At 35.5% G+C, this 17,588-nt stretch overlaps 1 protein-coding gene across 1 annotated transcript in view; it reads left to right on the top strand.

The window, feature by feature from the left end:
- The window catches only part of MAP3K2 (mitogen-activated protein kinase kinase kinase 2), a 101,370-nt gene extending 93,142 nt beyond the window's left edge, over positions 1 to 8,228 (top strand). The window contains exons 16-17 of the mRNA XM_027854764.1: positions 2,710 to 2,887; positions 6,129 to 8,228. Of these exons, the coding sequence (XP_027710565.1) occupies positions 2,710 to 2,887; positions 6,129 to 6,354 (404 nt within the window). The 3' untranslated portion in view covers positions 6,355 to 8,228. The remainder of the gene's footprint in view (positions 1 to 2,709; positions 2,888 to 6,128) is intronic.
- The last annotated feature ends 9,360 nt before the right edge of the window (positions 8,229 to 17,588 follow it).

Here is a 17,588-nt window from a genome sequence, read left to right as displayed (position 1 = left end):
TGTGCTGTAAGAAATGATGAGCAGGCAGACTTCAGAAAAACCTGGAAAGACATGTGTGGACTGATGCTGAGTCCAGTGAGCAGAATCAGGAGAACGTTGTGCACAGTAACAGCCACATTGTGCGATGACTAACTTTGATAGACTTAGCCCTTCTCAGCAATGCAAGGATCTAAGACATCTCCAAAAGTCTCATGATGGAAAATGCTATCCACATCCAGAGAAAGAACTATGGAGTTTGAATGCAGATTGAAGCATACTATTTGCTATTTTTTTCTTCTGTTTTGTTTTGTTTCCTTTTCTTTTTTTTCTTTTTCTTTTTAGGCAATTGGAGTTAAGTGACTTGCCTAGGGTCACACAGCTAGTATCAAGTGTTTGGTCTGAGGTCAGATTTGAACTCAGGTCCTCCTGACTTCAGGGCCGGTGCTCTATCCACTGTGCCACCTAGCTGCCCTATGGTTCCCTCTTCTTACCATACTCTTTTTGCATTACTCTCTTTTATAAAATGTATATTCCAGCCAAACTAACTTCTTTTTGTCTCCCATACGTTACATATCCCTTTACTGGCTTTTCTCTATATCAGAAATGTACCATCTCCCCACCTATGCTTCTTAGAATTAGCTTCCTTCAAGGCTCAACTCAAGTTTGTGCCACAGGCCTATTGTGACACCAGTTTGTTGTCCTCTTCTTCTTCTTCTTCTACTTTTTTTTTTTTTTTTTTTTTTTTGGCTAGGCAATGGGGTTAAGTGACTTGCCCCGGGTCACGCAGCTAGTAAGTGTTTAGTGTGTGAAGCCAGATTTGAACTCAGGTCCTCCTGACTCCAGGGCCGGTGCTCTACCCACTGCACCACCTAGCTGCCCCTATTTGTACTTTTCTTACAGTGTACATATTGTTTCTCCCCATTAAGGATGTAAATTCCTTGAGAATAGGAGCTGTTTGTTTCTTTTTTGTTTTTGTATCACCTGAACCTAGCACAGTGTCTGGCCCCTGCATTCTCTGTGGGCAATTCCAGTGGTGGGGAACCTATGGCCTCAAGGCCACATGTGGCCTTCTGGGTCCTTGGGTGTGGCCTTTTGACTGAGTCCAATTTTACAGAACAAATCCTTTTATTAAGGGGATTTGTTCTGTGAAGTTTGGATTCAGTCAAAGGGTCGCACTTGAGGACCTAGAAGGCCACATGTGGCCTCAAGGCCGCAGGTTCCCTACTCCTGGGCAAGTCACTTCACCTCACTAGACTTCACTTCCTTCTTTCATTAAATGTGATCTGTTGTGTCTGTTTTATTCTATTGGGTTGTAAAGTATTAAGATTACAACCCAGACTGCCATGATTTGGAAAGAGATTTCAGATCATGATTTTCTTGCCTTCTCTATCAGATAATGGTTTTGCCAATTCAACAATGTAGAATTTCTGTTATTTCTGTTTTTCTCACTTTATCTCTCTACATATGTAGACCTGCTACCTGCTTCCTGACAGCAGAGTACATGCATGCTGGAAGACAAACTTTATTGAAAGACTAGTAAGTTTGTTAGGCTATGGAGAATCTAAGGGAATTTAAAAGGCAGGGATAAAGGGCTGAATCCTATGAAAATTAAGCTGCTGCTTCTTGTAAAAAGAGTACTAACTCTTCCTCTCACTAGTTTATGTGACTTTAGACATACTTTATTCTGGGCCTAATCTGTAAAATGAATTAATTGGATTAGATAATCCCTTTCTACCCTGATATTCTTATGATTCTATGAGTTTATTGGTGGAATTTTTTTTTAAACAAGAGAATTTCAATATGATTTTGTCCCATTAAAAGGACTTGCAAAGACCATAATAAGATAAACAATAATACTAAACAGCACTTGAATTTTTATTGTAACACAATATATTATAATGAACAGTCTTGGGCCAGGCTTGGTAACACATGTCTGTAATACCTGATTCAATGGGCTAAGTTTATCAAGGGGATATGATTCTGTTTCTGTTCAAGAGGGAGGAACAATTGGGCTTGTGAGCCACCAGGAGTCCAGGGACCACCGGGCATCCTAAGGAGGGACCTACTACCCAAGGTCAGAAATAGAGCAGGGCAAAGCTTCCATGCTGATCAGTAGTTGATCATGTCCATGAGTGGTGTACTTCCAACCTAGACAAGACAGAGAGACCCAGTCTCAATAATACATCATCATCATCATAAAGCGTTAGACCCGTAAAATAATAATGAAACACAACTTCCTCTTCTCTAAAGAGAGAGAATATATTCTACCAATGTGGAATTAGGTATACACCAAAAGATAAATTTTCTGTATCAGTTGGCTTTGATTAAATGTTATTGTGGTGGTTGTGGGTCATTACAAGGAAATAAGAAATAGAAACAGTTAACATTTGTAGCTAACAAAGAAGGGTTCAATAATTAAGGGGAAATAATTAAAGTTAAAAAGTAAGAGGCAACAATAAAACTTCCGAAAATAAAAGGATTCATTGATATTGTTTCTTGTAAGTTTACTAGAGGCCTACCTATAAAAATTAATTGATTGATGAGGCAGCTAAGTGGCACAGTGGGTAGAGCTCTGGCCTTGGAGTCAGGAGGACCTAAGTTCAAATCTGACCTCAGACACATAACACTTACTAGCTGTGTGACTCTGGGCATGTCACTTAACCCTGATTGCCTCACCAAAAAGCAAAAAAAAAAAAAAAATGATTGAAAGATTTGTTTTTTACTTCACAGGAGCAAATATTCTTCGAGATTCAGCAGGAAATGTGAAGCTGGGGGATTTTGGTGCCAGTAAACGACTTCAGACAATCTGTCTTTCTGGTACAGGAATGAAGTCTGTCACAGGCACACCATACTGGATGAGTCCTGAAGTCATAAGTGGGGAAGGTTATGGCCGAAAAGCAGATATCTGGTAGGTTTTTATAAGGTACTTTTTAATGAGTTGTTACCTCTATTTCCATCTTTCTACCAACAAACCAAGTTAGTAAAACCTGGCTTAAATTCTTTTGTCCTGCAGCAGTTGGGTGGCACAGTGGATAGAATACTAGCCCTACAGTCAAGAGGACCTGAGTACAAATATGGCCATAGATACTTACTAGTTGTGTGACCCTGGGCAAGTCACTTAACCCCAATTACCTCCCCCTCCAAAAAAAATTTCTTAGTAGGATACTCTTGGATACTGTATGTCCTAGAAATATTTACTTTTTAATTCTACCTCATGGTTCTATAAATCTGCCAAGTAATCCTATGTCTAAAAAGTGTATTAAAGAATTGAAGTTTTCTGCTTTAGAAGTATGATTAATCTACTCATGCATATGCTTGCCTTCCATCTTCCCCTCCTTTCACATATTAGGGAGGTATTTTTATTTAAGGTGTCTTAGTATAAGATTCCTAGAAGATAAAGGGAGAGAAGTGACTAATTTGACCATACTTGAAAAATCTTTTGCCTGTAATCCATGTATAAAAACTGTCCTTGACACTGGGAAATTAACCTGTGTTTAAAGATATTAAAGAAAAGTTGCAGTCTGGTGGAGTCTGGCTTTATTTTTAATAAATTTTTCAATTAAGCATCTGTTTTCTCTTCTACCTCCCCTGTCCTCATAGAAGAAAGAAAAACAAAAGAAAAACAAAACCCTGTAACAAATATGCATAATCAAACAGAACAAAATCCCACATTGGCCATGGCCAAATGCTTCATGCTTTTAGTGGTAGGATTTATCTGTTGGCTTAATGAGTGTGGCATTTCTAACACTCCTAAATCTCTTCAGACCCCATTTCTAATTGTCCTTCCATTCTTGATCATAGGATCCTAGATGTAGAACTCGAAGGGCCCTGAAAGACCGTCTAGTCCAGCCCCCACATTTTAGAGGAAGAAAATGAGGCCTAAGTTTGTTAAGCAACTTGCACTGATTTCATGGAAGACTGTCTGTGGTTACTACTAGATAATATAGCATCAAAATGGTGATGCATTATGTGAAAAGACATGATGTTTAAAATTATTCTAAGAAATAGACTAGTTCCCCTGAAGCTTAGCTTTTAAGGAATTTTTACCTTTTTTCTGGTAAAAAATTCCGTGACCAACAACCTGCTATGATACAACCTAAAATTATCTTCCTCTCCTTCACATCTAGAAAAGATTATGGTAGACATTCATTTTTTAAAGGGTTTAGAATCAAAGGGGAAGGGCATTTTGTTCTTGGTCAGCTAGCATTAAGTACCTATTGTGTACCAGGCACTGTGCTAAGTACTGGGGATACAAAGAAAGGCAAAAAACAGGCCCTACTCTCAAGAAGCTTACAGTCTAATGGTAGAGAGAAACAGACAACCGTGGTTCAAACAAGATTAGATATAGATTTAGATATATGATCAATTGGGAATAATGTCAGAGGGAAGTCACTAAAAGTAAAGAGACTACAAGAGGTCTCTTGTAGAATGTGGAATTTCTACTGAGATGTGAAAGAAACCAGAGAATCTAGGAGACAGAGAAGAAGAGAGATAGTGTTCCAAGCATAGGAGACAGCCGATCAGAATGCTCAGAGTTGGAAGATGAAGCTTCTTGTGTGAGGAACACTAAGGCCATTGTCACTGGGTTGCAAAGTATCAATGGGAAGTAAAAGTGTAAGACTGGAAAGGTAGGAAAGAACTCCATTTTAAAGAGCTTTGAAAGCCATACAGGGGCTTTTATAATTGATCCTGAAGGTAACAGGGAATCACTGGGGTTTATTGAATTGGGAATGGGGATGATATATGGTCAGACCTGTGTTTTAAAAGATAATTTGACAGCTGAATGAAGACAGACTGGAGTGGGGAGAGATATGAGGTAGGAAAACTATTTAGGCGTGACTATTTCAGTAGTCCAGGCATGAGGCTGAGAGCCTGCACCAGGGTGGTAGCAGTATGGGAGGAAAGAAGGGGTCATATACAAGGGATATTGTTAAGATGAAAACGACAGGACTTTACCACTAATTGGGAATGAGAGAAGAGGTAATAGAGTGAAGAGTTGAGTGTGACACCTCGGTTGTGAGCCTGGGTAATTGAAAGGATGGTAGTACCTAAACAATAATAGGGAAATTAAGAAGAGGACAGGGTTTGGGGGAAAAGCTAATGAGTTCACTTTTGGACATGTTGAGTTTAACATGTTTGTATGGGACATCCATTTCAAGATGTTTAAAAGACAGTTGGAGATATGAAAGTGGAGGTGAGGAGAGAGGTTGGGTCTGGACAAGTAGATCTGAGAGTTGTGTTGCATAGTAACTGTGCATGTAACTGAAACTATGGGTAACTAAAAACCATGATGACAGTGCCAAATGCAATAGTATAGAGGGAGAAGACAAGTTTAGGACAGAACTTTGGGAGACTCCCATTGTTAGTGGACATGGCCTAGATGAAGATCCAGCAAAGGAGACAGAGATGATGAGATCAGATAGATAGGAGCAGTATTAGGAGAGAGCAGTCACAAAAAAAACAAAAGAGAAGAGAATATCAAGAAGATGAGGGTGATTGACAATCAAAGACTGGTCAAGAAGGATGAACATGTTAGGTGTGGCAACTAATTTGGCAATTAGTAGTCACTTTGGAGAGTCTGTGACTAGACAGAACAACAGTTAATATAGATTAGCTAGTCTGATATTTAAAAAATAAGATTTCTAAATTAGAACATAATTTTCTCCACCAGTTGAAATCCTGTCTATCCTTCAGGGCCCTGCTTACATCTTAAGTCTTCCATATAGCCTTTCCAGATTCTCCCTCTGCCAAAGAAGTCCCTTCTTCTCATAGCATTTTCTGTCTTTCATGTGTACATTCATACCCTTTTATTATACCAATTTATATATGTATCTATAAGTTCCTTAAGGATAGAGATTATGTCTTATTTAGCTTTATATCTTTCTTAGCACCTAACATAGTGGGCATTCAGTATATGTTTATTGAATTAAATATGAATAGCATTTAGGGCAAGTAGTACAGTTAATCATTATATAAAGGCATATTTAATACCCACATACATTCCCACAATACTGCATTAGGGAAAATAATCTAAATGCAAATCAAGTTCTAATTGGTAGCAGGTTTATTGTTGTTTTTAACTTTAAATATGTAGTTCTGTTGGGTTATGCAGTCTGTCTAAATAATCAATTTTTGCTCTTTTTTTTTAGGAGTGTGGGCTGTACTGTGGTAGAAATGCTAACTGAGAAACCACCTTGGGCTGAGTTTGAAGCAATGGCTGCCATATTTAAAATTGCTACTCAGCCAACCAATCCAAAGCTGCCACCTCATGCTTCAGACCATAGTCGAGATTTCCTCAAGCGGATTTTTGTAGAGGCCAAATTGAGACCATCAGCTGATGAACTCTTAAGGCACATGTTTGCGCATTACCACTAGCACTCAGTGTTAGTCAGTGCCTCTCCCAGCTCAGACCTACTGCATTTACCTTCTCTCTAACTGCACTTTTTTCTTTTTTTAAAGAGAGAGAAAGAAAAAAGAGGAAAGAAAAAAGAGGGAAAGTATTTCTCTTAATTCTTGGTTTCATTAATTTGTCTAAAAATAATCTCAAGTTTTTTGTATTTAGAATACTTCTCCCCTATCAGGACTTGAAACTTTTTTTTATAATGTACTGATGTGATTCTCAGAGATAAAAGCACTTTAGTACATATTCATCATTATTTAAAAAAAAAAAGACAAGCAACAAAAGAGACTGTAAAATTCTTAAAGATAAGATAGCCTTTTCTCATACTCCTGACACATTTTTGGTGAGGGGGAGATGGAAAAAGATAAATGAAATTACTTCTAATTTCCATTATTTAGTGATAGTAGTTAAAATAGATCCGCACGCCTGGGGTTGAGCCCCAGAATAGATTAGATTACTGATAGATTTCAATAATATAGACTTCATCATGAGTGTGTATGCCCTGCCATATCCTAGCTTCTGCCTGCCACTCCTTTTGCTGATAATACATCTTGAAGTAAAATATAAGTTTCTAAGAGGTGTGTTTACTTAACATACTTAACAACTCTCAGAGAGCCAGAATTATAGGTAAATACACTATAATAGATCCATATTTCTAGAGAAAACAAAGCTTAAGGGATAACCCTCTAGTGAAAAATAAAGTCACACTACTATATTTTTAAACATGGAAAGTCAGCAAGAAATTCTCTTAAAAGCAAAATGTAAGAGGAAAATGTTTTTCTTAAATGATGTGAACAGACCAAATTATATAGGAGACATCCAATGAATAGTCAAAAGGAAAAGGAAAAAAAAACTGTTCAATATTTTCTATTGTACTCTGAGGGGAAAAAGGTCCCCAATTAATTGAAAATGGAGATGAACTGAAAACAGTCAAAAAGATATATACCTTCTTCCTTTCTTTAGCTACCACTTCCTTGTATATAGCATTAAATACCATCCAGTCTAGGGGGATCCTTGCTTTGAAGGTCTTGATTGTCTTGGCAGAAAATGAAAACCATGCCTTCATGGTCATATAAAGAGCAATAATGCACTTGGGGGAAAAAAGCATATAATCTCAAGAGTTATTCAATTATGTACCTAAAAACAACAATTGAAAAAGATCGCTTGGAAAAAGATAATACCTGAACTTCAAGAAATATTCACAAATTTAGCACAAGGATTGTCCAATAGCAATTACCATTACTTCAGAACAAGGGATAAACGTCCCAGAAAATAGAAATCCCTTTTTCCCAGCTGCACACTGCATCTGAATCACTAATCATTCAGCTACAGAACTGAAGTGGAATTGGTAGAAACTTGTATATTGTGTTCCAACCTCATACGTGAAGAAAATAAAATTTAATGTTTTCCAGTTACTATGAAGGACCAAGAAATTCCAGGTCGCAAGTGTCTTTGTAATGATGGAGATTGTGAAGTTTCTCCCTAAGAACACAAAATGGAATATGAACTTTTTTTAGACCCCATGTTTACATTGCAAATGAAAAATAAGGAAGATTTCAGTAATTTGGCTGCTCATGTTTCTTTACTGTGTATGGGAAAGAAAAAATATTTCCCACCTCAAGGTTTTGAATTTGATTATTCACATGGGGCTCATGTATTAATAGTATTGTATGTGTTTTTAAGGATTCTTTGAAAATAATTTGTTACTGAAACCAGTTTAACAGATGTAGGTACAGTGAATGCAAAACTCCTGCATAGCACACTGTGCTGGATTATTTGCAGTTGATACTCTCAGAAGAAAAAAAAAAGCACAGGTAAAGTGCCAGAAGCTTCTTTTGTGTTCCAAGAATCGGCAGAAGCAGCCAGCAGAAGCTAAAGAAAATGCAAAATATTACGACAATGTCAACAGTTATTCAGAGAATTCATAATTGGAGGGGAAGGAGTAGAGAATGTTGGCTTACTATACTATGTGCCAGAAACATAAACCCCAAGTGTGTGGATCTATTATAATCTATTTACTTTTGGTGAGTAATTCAGTCTTTTCTACTCAAGCACTGTCATAGCATATGGACCAGTGAAATTTCATTTTGTCTCCTTTTATTGTGATTTCCCTTTGTTTCATTTTTGGTCTGTCAGGGTAACCAGCAGTGCAAAGTATGGGACAAATGACTTTTACATAGAAATCCTGGGAGACTGTGTAACAATAACAACAACAAAAAAGCAAAGTGATGTTCCGGGGGTTCTCTGTCTCCTTGTCCTGGGCTAAAAGCTGTAAAAGTAAGCATCTGGGGGGGAAAAAAGTCCTTCTTTCCTACTGCTGCAGAGGACCTTTGCTTTATAAGCAAATTTTTTTTTATTAGAGCTGAATATAGGTGGGGGAGGGAAGGGAGTATGCTTTATGTAAAGATTGTTTTTAAAATAAGCATAGTTTACATAGGTGTGTATCTGAATTTATTGATATTAAATAGGTTTGAAGGTACCAAAAACCAAGCTGAAAATGAGCAAATATGGAGCCATTGGTTTAAAAAAAAATGCCCAGTGGTAGCTAGAACATTTAGAGAGAGAGAGAACCAAAAAAGAATGAATTTCAAAGGAAGAGCCTATATCAGGTGTAACTATAGCATTCCGAGATTTAATATTATTTCTTCCTGTTAGATTATGATGTGGGGCGGCAAATTAAATTGCACTCTCTGAAGGTTGAATTTTTTTCGAAAACTAGTCTCTGATTTTATCCTGTTTTTAAATGCACAACTTTTTTCTATACTATAATATTTCTTTGCTGCAGCTGGAAAACAAAAATTACTTAGACTGCTGCTTTTGTGCCTTTTAAAAATGCATTCTGTCTTGGCAATGGCAGACATGTTTGGTGCTGGAGAAGGTTCACTTGCAGTCTTTCATATGCTTTCCAGAATATCTAGCTCTTCCTATTTATATCACATATATGTTTGTGTATATATGTGTGTGTGTGTGTATGCATGTGTATACATACACATATGATATAAATAAGATTAGGCTGTGAGAATATTGGTGTTATGACTTTGCCCTGGGCTAAATTCAGGACTACTATACTGTAGGTATAATGTGCTGAATAAAAATGTTGCAAAATAAGGGGAAATGATGTGGACTATATTAGTTATTATTAATTACTATATAAACCCTGATATTTTTAACATATTTAAAAGGCAGCATATTTAGGTCTCATAATTTCAGTATGGCCTCTCACAAAATTTCAGTAAACTTTAACTTACTGAATTTTTGTTTTAAACAGAGACTACTCCATAAGTCATTTTAAAAAGATTTTTCATTTATAACTTAAATTATAAAATACTAATGCAAATGGAGAAATGGAAAAACACAACAAAAATATATTTCATAATGAATTGGGCAACTCAAATACTCTCATTAACATCTTCATGACAAATCCTATATAAAGGAAGATAAAATTTTTAAACTATTTTCTCTGTACTGGCTCTCTACCACCAAATTTTCTAGTCATTGGAATTTTCTTTAACAATCTTAGGGATGTATAGCCAGGTCCTCTCTCAATACTTTGAAAATACCCTCAAAATCTCATATGTTATGTCTTTTCTACAGTCTTCGTTAGTTGAGTTATTTTTCAGTCATGTCCAACACTTGGTGAACCCATTTGGGGTTTTTTTTTGGCAAAGATACTGGAGTGGTTTGCCATTTCCTTCTTTAGCTCATTTCACAGATGAGGAAAGTTAGGCAAACAGGGTTAAGTGACTTGCCCAAGGTCACACAACTATTATGTGTCTGAGGACACTTTTGAACTCAGGAAGATGAATCTTCCAGACTCCAGACTTGGCACTCTATCCACTGTGCCACCTAGTCTTGGTTAATTAGTTCTTAAATTTTGCAGTTCTTACACTACTAAATCATGCTGATGTGATCAAATAGTTTTCATAGGATCATAGTTATAGGGTTAGAAGAAATTTCTGTAATAAATGCCAATGCAAATAAAATAGCTAAATCATAATTGTGGGTAGATAAAAATCAGGATTCATTAGACAAATGGTAGATTTTGTTCCTTAGAGTTCTACTAGAATTCATTGACTTCATTTTGGCCTTGGAGCTTATTGCTGTAATTCATTAAATTAGTTTGTCATTAAGGATATTTAACTGTCATTTTTTTGTGTGGGAAGGATCAGTTTTATTCTTCTAGCCCTATCTTTTTAAAAGCACAGAGTTGTGATCATTTTGTTAGTATTAATTAGCAGGATTTTTTTTTCCCCCAAACACATTTTAAATTGTGGGCAGTTATCCAACCTTAAAAATTAGGCTAGGTGCAGTTGCTGAAAACTCAGATTATTAGTGTCAGGAACTACAGCGATGGAATTCCAGAGCTCAATCAGATCCTAGAGGTCAACCAGTCAAAATTTACTTTTAGTGCAAGTTCCTTTAGGGCAGGGACCATATTTTTCTGATCTTGTATTCCCCCTCAGCACCTAGCACAGGGCCTTCTAACTAATAGGTACAATAAATATTTGTTGAATAGAAGAAACTTACACAACGTACCTGACAAGCAGATGTTCATCCAGCCCATGCTTAAACATATACAGTAATGAACATTTATTTTTGGAAAAATGAGGTTGGTTTTTTTCATAAGGATTCTTTTGAAACTTATTTCATCAAACTTATTTAAAAATCAAACATTTGGAAGGAGCTAAAAATCCAGTATTAATTCTGGGAGGCTCTATTTTCATCATAAAATGTAAAAGTTTGGACAGCTTAGTTCTAGAACTAATATATTTATTTTAGTTTGAAGTTTTGATTTCAGGTGAACATTAAAGAAATTTAATTGTTAGCACTTTTGTATGTTCTAATTTTCTTTTATGTCAGTGATCATTCAAATCATAAATCAGATGTGCAAATAGTTTTACAAAATTATAAGACCACAGCAGTTTATTTGACCACAAAATAAGAATTGGCCTTTGTCCATGCTTCCTAATACCTCCCTTCCCACATTTCATCCTCCCTTTTTACTATATTGCTAAGCAGGGAACACTAGTCTTTATAAGAGATATAATCTGCATTCCTCATACCCAAAAGATCAAGAAATAAGAGATGAAATATAAATTGTTTCAGGACTACTGCTTTTCAATTACATTTGAACCTTTCAGGTCTTAGGTATATCATAGGTCGCTGTTTATTTCCCATAGCTGGGCTAAATAAAGGAAAATATTTTTACCTAATGATTATCTGTCAATATTTTAAACAGTATGACTTAGAGAATTAAGAAGAGAGCTACAAATTGAGAATAAGATATCCCTACCAATCACTAAGTATTTATTAAGCACCTATTATGTGCCAGGCATTTAACTGTACTCGGTGCTGGAAATACTAGTACAAAGAATGAAAAACTTCCTACTCTCATGGAGTTTATATTCCATATTCTTTGACTGATAATTGTGCATGTGCCACTGATTATATAACTTACTTGTCTATAAAGCAGGGGGAATTGGGATTAGGGGATAGAGATCTGAATGTCAGGCTCCATGATAAAGCATTTTAGACTGAATTACTCAGTACCACCCATTCTCACTATTAGAAAAATACATAAAAAATATATCATACTAATGGTGTATGAGTAAAATTGTCTCTATGTAGGAAAGTCAGCTTATTTCTACAAATAATTGTAAAAGCATTAGTTTAAAAAAAAAACTACATAAAGGTATTGAAAACTGCCAAATTCTGGGTTACTGAAAGTGGATGATTTTTAGCCAGGGCTACTTAGACACATACTGTTGTGTGGCCCTGGGCAAGTCACTAAACTTCTGTGGCACAGGACAACTCTCTAAGTCACTGAGCAGGTACTGATCAGCATTGGTAGAGGGAATATCTTCACTGTGAGTACCTTCTACCCAGTGAAATCACACATCTGGTAAAAGAACTATAAGACACGGTATAATGGAATTGTCACACCAAGTTGGGAATTAAGAGAAGTGTATTATTGTTCCAACGCTGACACTAACTCACTGTTTCCTTTGCAAGTCAGTTCATTTCTCTGGACTTTTTTTCATCTGAGAAATGATGGGGTTGGATCAGATGATTGATAAGCTCCCCTGTAGCTTTAATAGTCTTTGCTCTTCATTAGAAGATTAGGTTACACATCGTTAGTGGACTCTTCGGAATAAAACAAGTAACCACAAGAAATTGATTAGTTTATTCATTGCAGTTCATAAGGAAATTTCCTTATGTTTTTAGCAGGTTTGGGAAATGACATAATGAAACCCTGTTCCCAGCTAATTGAATTGTCATGGTTTAACTTAAGAGATTTAATAGAACTATTTTATCTGCAGTAGAGCTCAAGAATTTATCTCATTAATCTTTTAAAAATTGTTCACATTTTCCATATTTGCACATTTAAATTTAAATCCATGTGGTATTTTTGTTAGGAAAAACAAAGGTATTAAAACCAATAATGTCCCTGATGGCTAGTAACTTGGTTTATATTCATGATATGCATTGTCAGAATCACTTTAAACCAAAGCTTTTATAACCTCTGTAGACAGAGCCATACAAGTTGTTTTATAAATGATTAGCACACCTGTAAGGCCAACCAATAAGTTGTTTTGTTTTGTTTTGTTTTGTTTTATATGGGACAAAACAGGTAGTTACTAGTGAACCTTCTCTCAGTCCATCCTTTTAGAGGACAGTGTTTCATGTTCATTCTTTAGATGTGCAGATTGTCTCCAGCATTTAAGAAACTTGACTTACTTGGATAAACGTTAGCTCACCTAAGGTGACATTGCATTGACATGATTCAAATATATTATGCTTCAACTTCAAAGAATGCTCTCTAGTGTCTTAAAATTTGTGAACTTGTTTCATTTGAGGGGCATTTCAGGCAAGCTGTGAAGATAAAAAGGTTTCATGGACTGACCTTGTGCCATAAATAAATATATTTTTGAATTTATTGAGAAGTAATCCCTTTTTTACGTAACGTAAAAATTGATTGTGCTCTTGAGTCCATGTGCAGAATTTATCCCCATACTAGAATTCTAGAGAGACAACTCCAGTCAATAAGTGTAACAAAAAGCACTTTTATTTATAATTTTTTTTTAATGCAAACAGTTGATGGTACTGCCATTCATAACATGAGGGTAGGAGGAAAATATGTTAGCAAAATTACATATTGATCTCTCTTAGAAAATGAGGCTCTGTGAGATGATTTTGACTAGCTCTTAATATGTTCTTATTTTTCCAAAGATTCCTACCCCTGTCCCTGCCCCAAGAAGAAAGCAACAGGAAAAAGTCAGCTTTTGAGGGGGAAGATATTAGGGTAAGACAGAGTGGCCCAAAGCCTTGCAATATCTTGTGCAAATACAAGTACAGCATCTAAAATGTTAGGAATTGTTCATTTCCATATAGTTATCTTTAATAAATAAGATGTTTTTAAAAGTATGTGAGAGGTTTACATTTCCATTTACATTGGTTTCAAAAATTTTATGTCCTGTATTCTTATATATAAAACAGTTAATGCCAAAAAATACTTCTAATGTCTGACATCTCTTATTTGTCACATGGTTCTTGTTCATATATCATTGTAAATAAAAAACTCAGATAAGTTTGAAAGTAGACTTATAATTGTCACAAAAAATATGAATACACTCCTGTAAATTTACCCTTTGATCTAATGTACATTTTTTAATGTAACCATTAACTTCTATGTATTTAATCTATGTTTCTCTCTGTAAATGTTTCTAATCTCAGTTGAATGCTGGGCACAGTTTGTAATGTATGTACAAAGATGTTTTTTTCTATCAATGTTGACTTTTTTGCACATTTTGAAAATGTTTAATTTGTACACTGATTTACTACTCTGACCAATAATTGTATAAGAGTGTATGAGAACCATGTATGAGTGCATTGTACTACTGTCTGTATGTATGTTTAAAATTCTTTTGAGGTGTAGCTATCAGTAACTGCACTGCTCTTGCTGATTTCAGTGGGATTTCTTGCTTTTAAAAAAAGTGTAATTTGTGTATGGTCCTATCTTGGTTGAAGAACTCAGGAGTTCAGCATTATTTTCTAATTCCATGATATATTCTAAAAACCATTTCCAAGAGTATATGTGTAACTCTGTATGCATCAGAGATGTGTGTATATGTGTGTATGAATATATGTATATATATATATCCCAGTAATTTCTTATTTCAGTTTCATTTATACATTTTTATGAAATTGTTTTTTAAGGGTACTATGTTTAGTTAGAATAAATATATAAAAGCTTTCTGAGAGATAATTTACTAGATAAATATATTTTCAGCTGGCTGATGTTCAGAAAATATTTTTTTAATTTTGTTTTTAACCATTCAAAATGTATTTGTATTTCCAGAATTGGACACAAATTGTACTTAGAACTCTGTTAAAACACTCTTGCAAGGAAAAACAGTGAATTCTCTTGTAAGGATTTTGTGAAGTTTAAATTAACAAAATTGCTTTAATAAAGAAAATACACTGTCTCCACTAAAAGCTAAAAGCAGCCTTTGAAGTCCCAGAGCTATGAAAAAATTTAGAAAATGAAATCCATCTTGAAAAGATGTTTAGATGTTTGTATCTGCTAGCTTGTCCATTGTTGTGTTACTTTTGAATGTTTCCTTTTTTTTTCTGCCAAAAATGGACATTTCCATTTCAAGTTTTTCTTCACATTGGGCAAGGTTAGAATGGGTCTATGACGTGATATATTGATATGTCGTGGTCCTTTGTATTTGAATTACTACAAATTGGTTTAGAAATGTCCTATCATGCTTTGATGTGGCTTTATTCTATACTGTGTGTTTTAAGAAACTGGCAGATTAAGAATCGGAAATTGAATTTCCAATCTGATAACATTTATGTGATTAAAGAGAATCTGTATGTTTTTAATATGCGGTACCAAGTAAAATTTCTCATGCCTAGGTATAAAGTGCACTGTTGAATGTCACTAAATCTGTAGTTTTAAAAGGAGCCGGTATACTCTTATTAGGTGAAGTACCTACCAAAGGTCTGGTACGATGTGGTTTGTTCCACATTTCATGCACATTTTGATTTTAACACATTCAAAATGGTGCTTGTAAAAATGTATAAAAATACTTTTGATTTTTAATTTCTATGTATTTGTTTTATTTTCTTGCTGGTAAATGGCTTTTATTATTTTTTATTTTTTGTATCGTAAAAGATACCATGTTTATTTTGTTAGTGACCAATGACTTTGTTTATATGAAAATTTGTATATTGATGGTACACATCTTTGTTTAGGTTTATCATGCATGAGGACCTAAAAGAATTAGCACAATGAAAATTGCTTTTTCTTCTAAGGTAATTCATTTCTTGAAAGGTTATGGTACAAAGGCTTACTAAAAGTAACCTTCTGGACTATGGAATGAATATAAATGGCACTTTGAGTGTTTAATAAAAACATATTTATTTCCAATTTGTGTTTGACTCAATTGATAAAACTTAAGAGCATTTTAGATACATCATCAGACACAAATCAGGCCTTTAACACATTAAAGGGGACTTCAACGTATACATTAACATTCCTTCACACACCCTAATCTCACTTCTTCAGTCCTCTCAATTCCCTTGAGTTCTTCCCTTCTCAGTTGTGTTGTTTGAACAATCATTTCGTCTTTCCCTTTGCCTTTCCCCTTCTAACCTATTGTCCTCACTACAAACTCCAATCCTTTCATTCTCAATATTCTCTTAGATTATCACCCTGGCTTTGACTTGACTTTCCTTCCTTCCAAATCTCAACTTTCTAGTTAACCAGTTCAACTGTTCTGTCCTCTATTCTTGAGCCTAGCCAAACCCCAACCCAGGATTATTCCCACTATCTCAACTGCTACTGAAAGCAACTGGAGGGAATTACACAATCAAGCCAACTAGGTCCTTTACAAAATTACATTATCTAACAAACTGGGCCCATTGTTTAGTGAGGCAATGCTTTTGCTCCTTCCTAATTTATTTTTTATCCCACATCCTGCCAAATCCTACACCACTTCTGTCCTCTCATCTGAGGATCTTGCCTCTTATTTTACTAAGAAATTAGTTGTCTTTCACCGTGAGTTTCCTCTTCTCCCTTTCTATGTCTCAAAACCCTTTGACTTTATGGGCAGGTGGGTAGCAGAAAGGGCAGTGCAGAGGTAAATGGGGGTCCATGGGAAACTACATATAATGTTTTTCAATGTATATGTTAATTTTGCAGAATTTTCTCTTTTTAATAAAATCTGTCATAAGGGGTGCTTCTCTGAGAGGAGGGAAGGTGGAGATATACAGGAGAAATCTAGGCAATGCAAAAAACAACGTTTTTTAAACCATTGATATCCCCCATTCTATCTGCTACTCCATTTTCTAAAGAGATAGTGCTTTTTTTAGTCAAGGCCAAGCCCCCAAATGTACCTTTGATCCCATCTCTTCCCATCTCCTGCAAACTGTACACACTCTATATCTCTTGGTCTCTCTCCTCTTACCCCTCTGTCTCCACCTCTGTCTCAAATCTACTCATCTCACTTCTCCTTTAGCTACTGATCTCTTTCCTTCAACCCTACATCCTATACCTCTCCTCCCTTTCTCAGCCAAATTTCTAAAAAAACTCTCTAGTGTCTCTACCTCCTCTCTTTACTCACATCTCAACCATTTGAAGTCTGGCTTATGATTTCATCACTCAACTGCAATTTCTCTCCAAAATTATCAGTGATCTCTTGGTTGCCAAATACACTGGCTTTTTTTTTTCAGTCCTCATACTTCTTGACCTCCCTGTAGCATCTAACACAGGTGACTGCCCTCTCCCAGATACTCTCCTCTCTGAGTTTTATGACATATTTCCATTGGATCTCCTCCATACCTGTATGGCCACTCCTCAATCCTTTGCTGGATTATCATCCATAGCATGCTCCCTCACTATGTCCCAAGGCTCTGTTCTGAGCTCTCCTCCCTATGTTTACTTGGAATTATTATAATGAGATTCAAGTATTGGAAAATACAAATATTTTACCATGAAATTTACCAGTTGCTACCAAAGACCTCCAAAATATTTTATCTCCCCCAAAACTGCATGTCTACTTTTTAAAGAATTAACAAGCTTAATATGTCCCTTCAATTTAATGGTAATTTTTTATTTTTTTATGGATTTCTTTTGGTTTTACATAACCATTTCCCAGTATCTCCCCCCTACCAGAGAACCATCCTTTATAACAAAGAATGA

The sequence above is a fragment of the Vombatus ursinus genome, unplaced genomic scaffold (assembly GCF_900497805.2).
Source record: "Vombatus ursinus unplaced genomic scaffold, bare-nosed wombat genome assembly UNPS02010548.1, whole genome shotgun sequence".
In the NCBI taxonomy this organism is placed as follows: domain Eukaryota; kingdom Metazoa; phylum Chordata; class Mammalia; order Diprotodontia; family Vombatidae; genus Vombatus; species Vombatus ursinus.
This window is presented reverse-complemented; position numbering and strand designations above follow the sequence as displayed.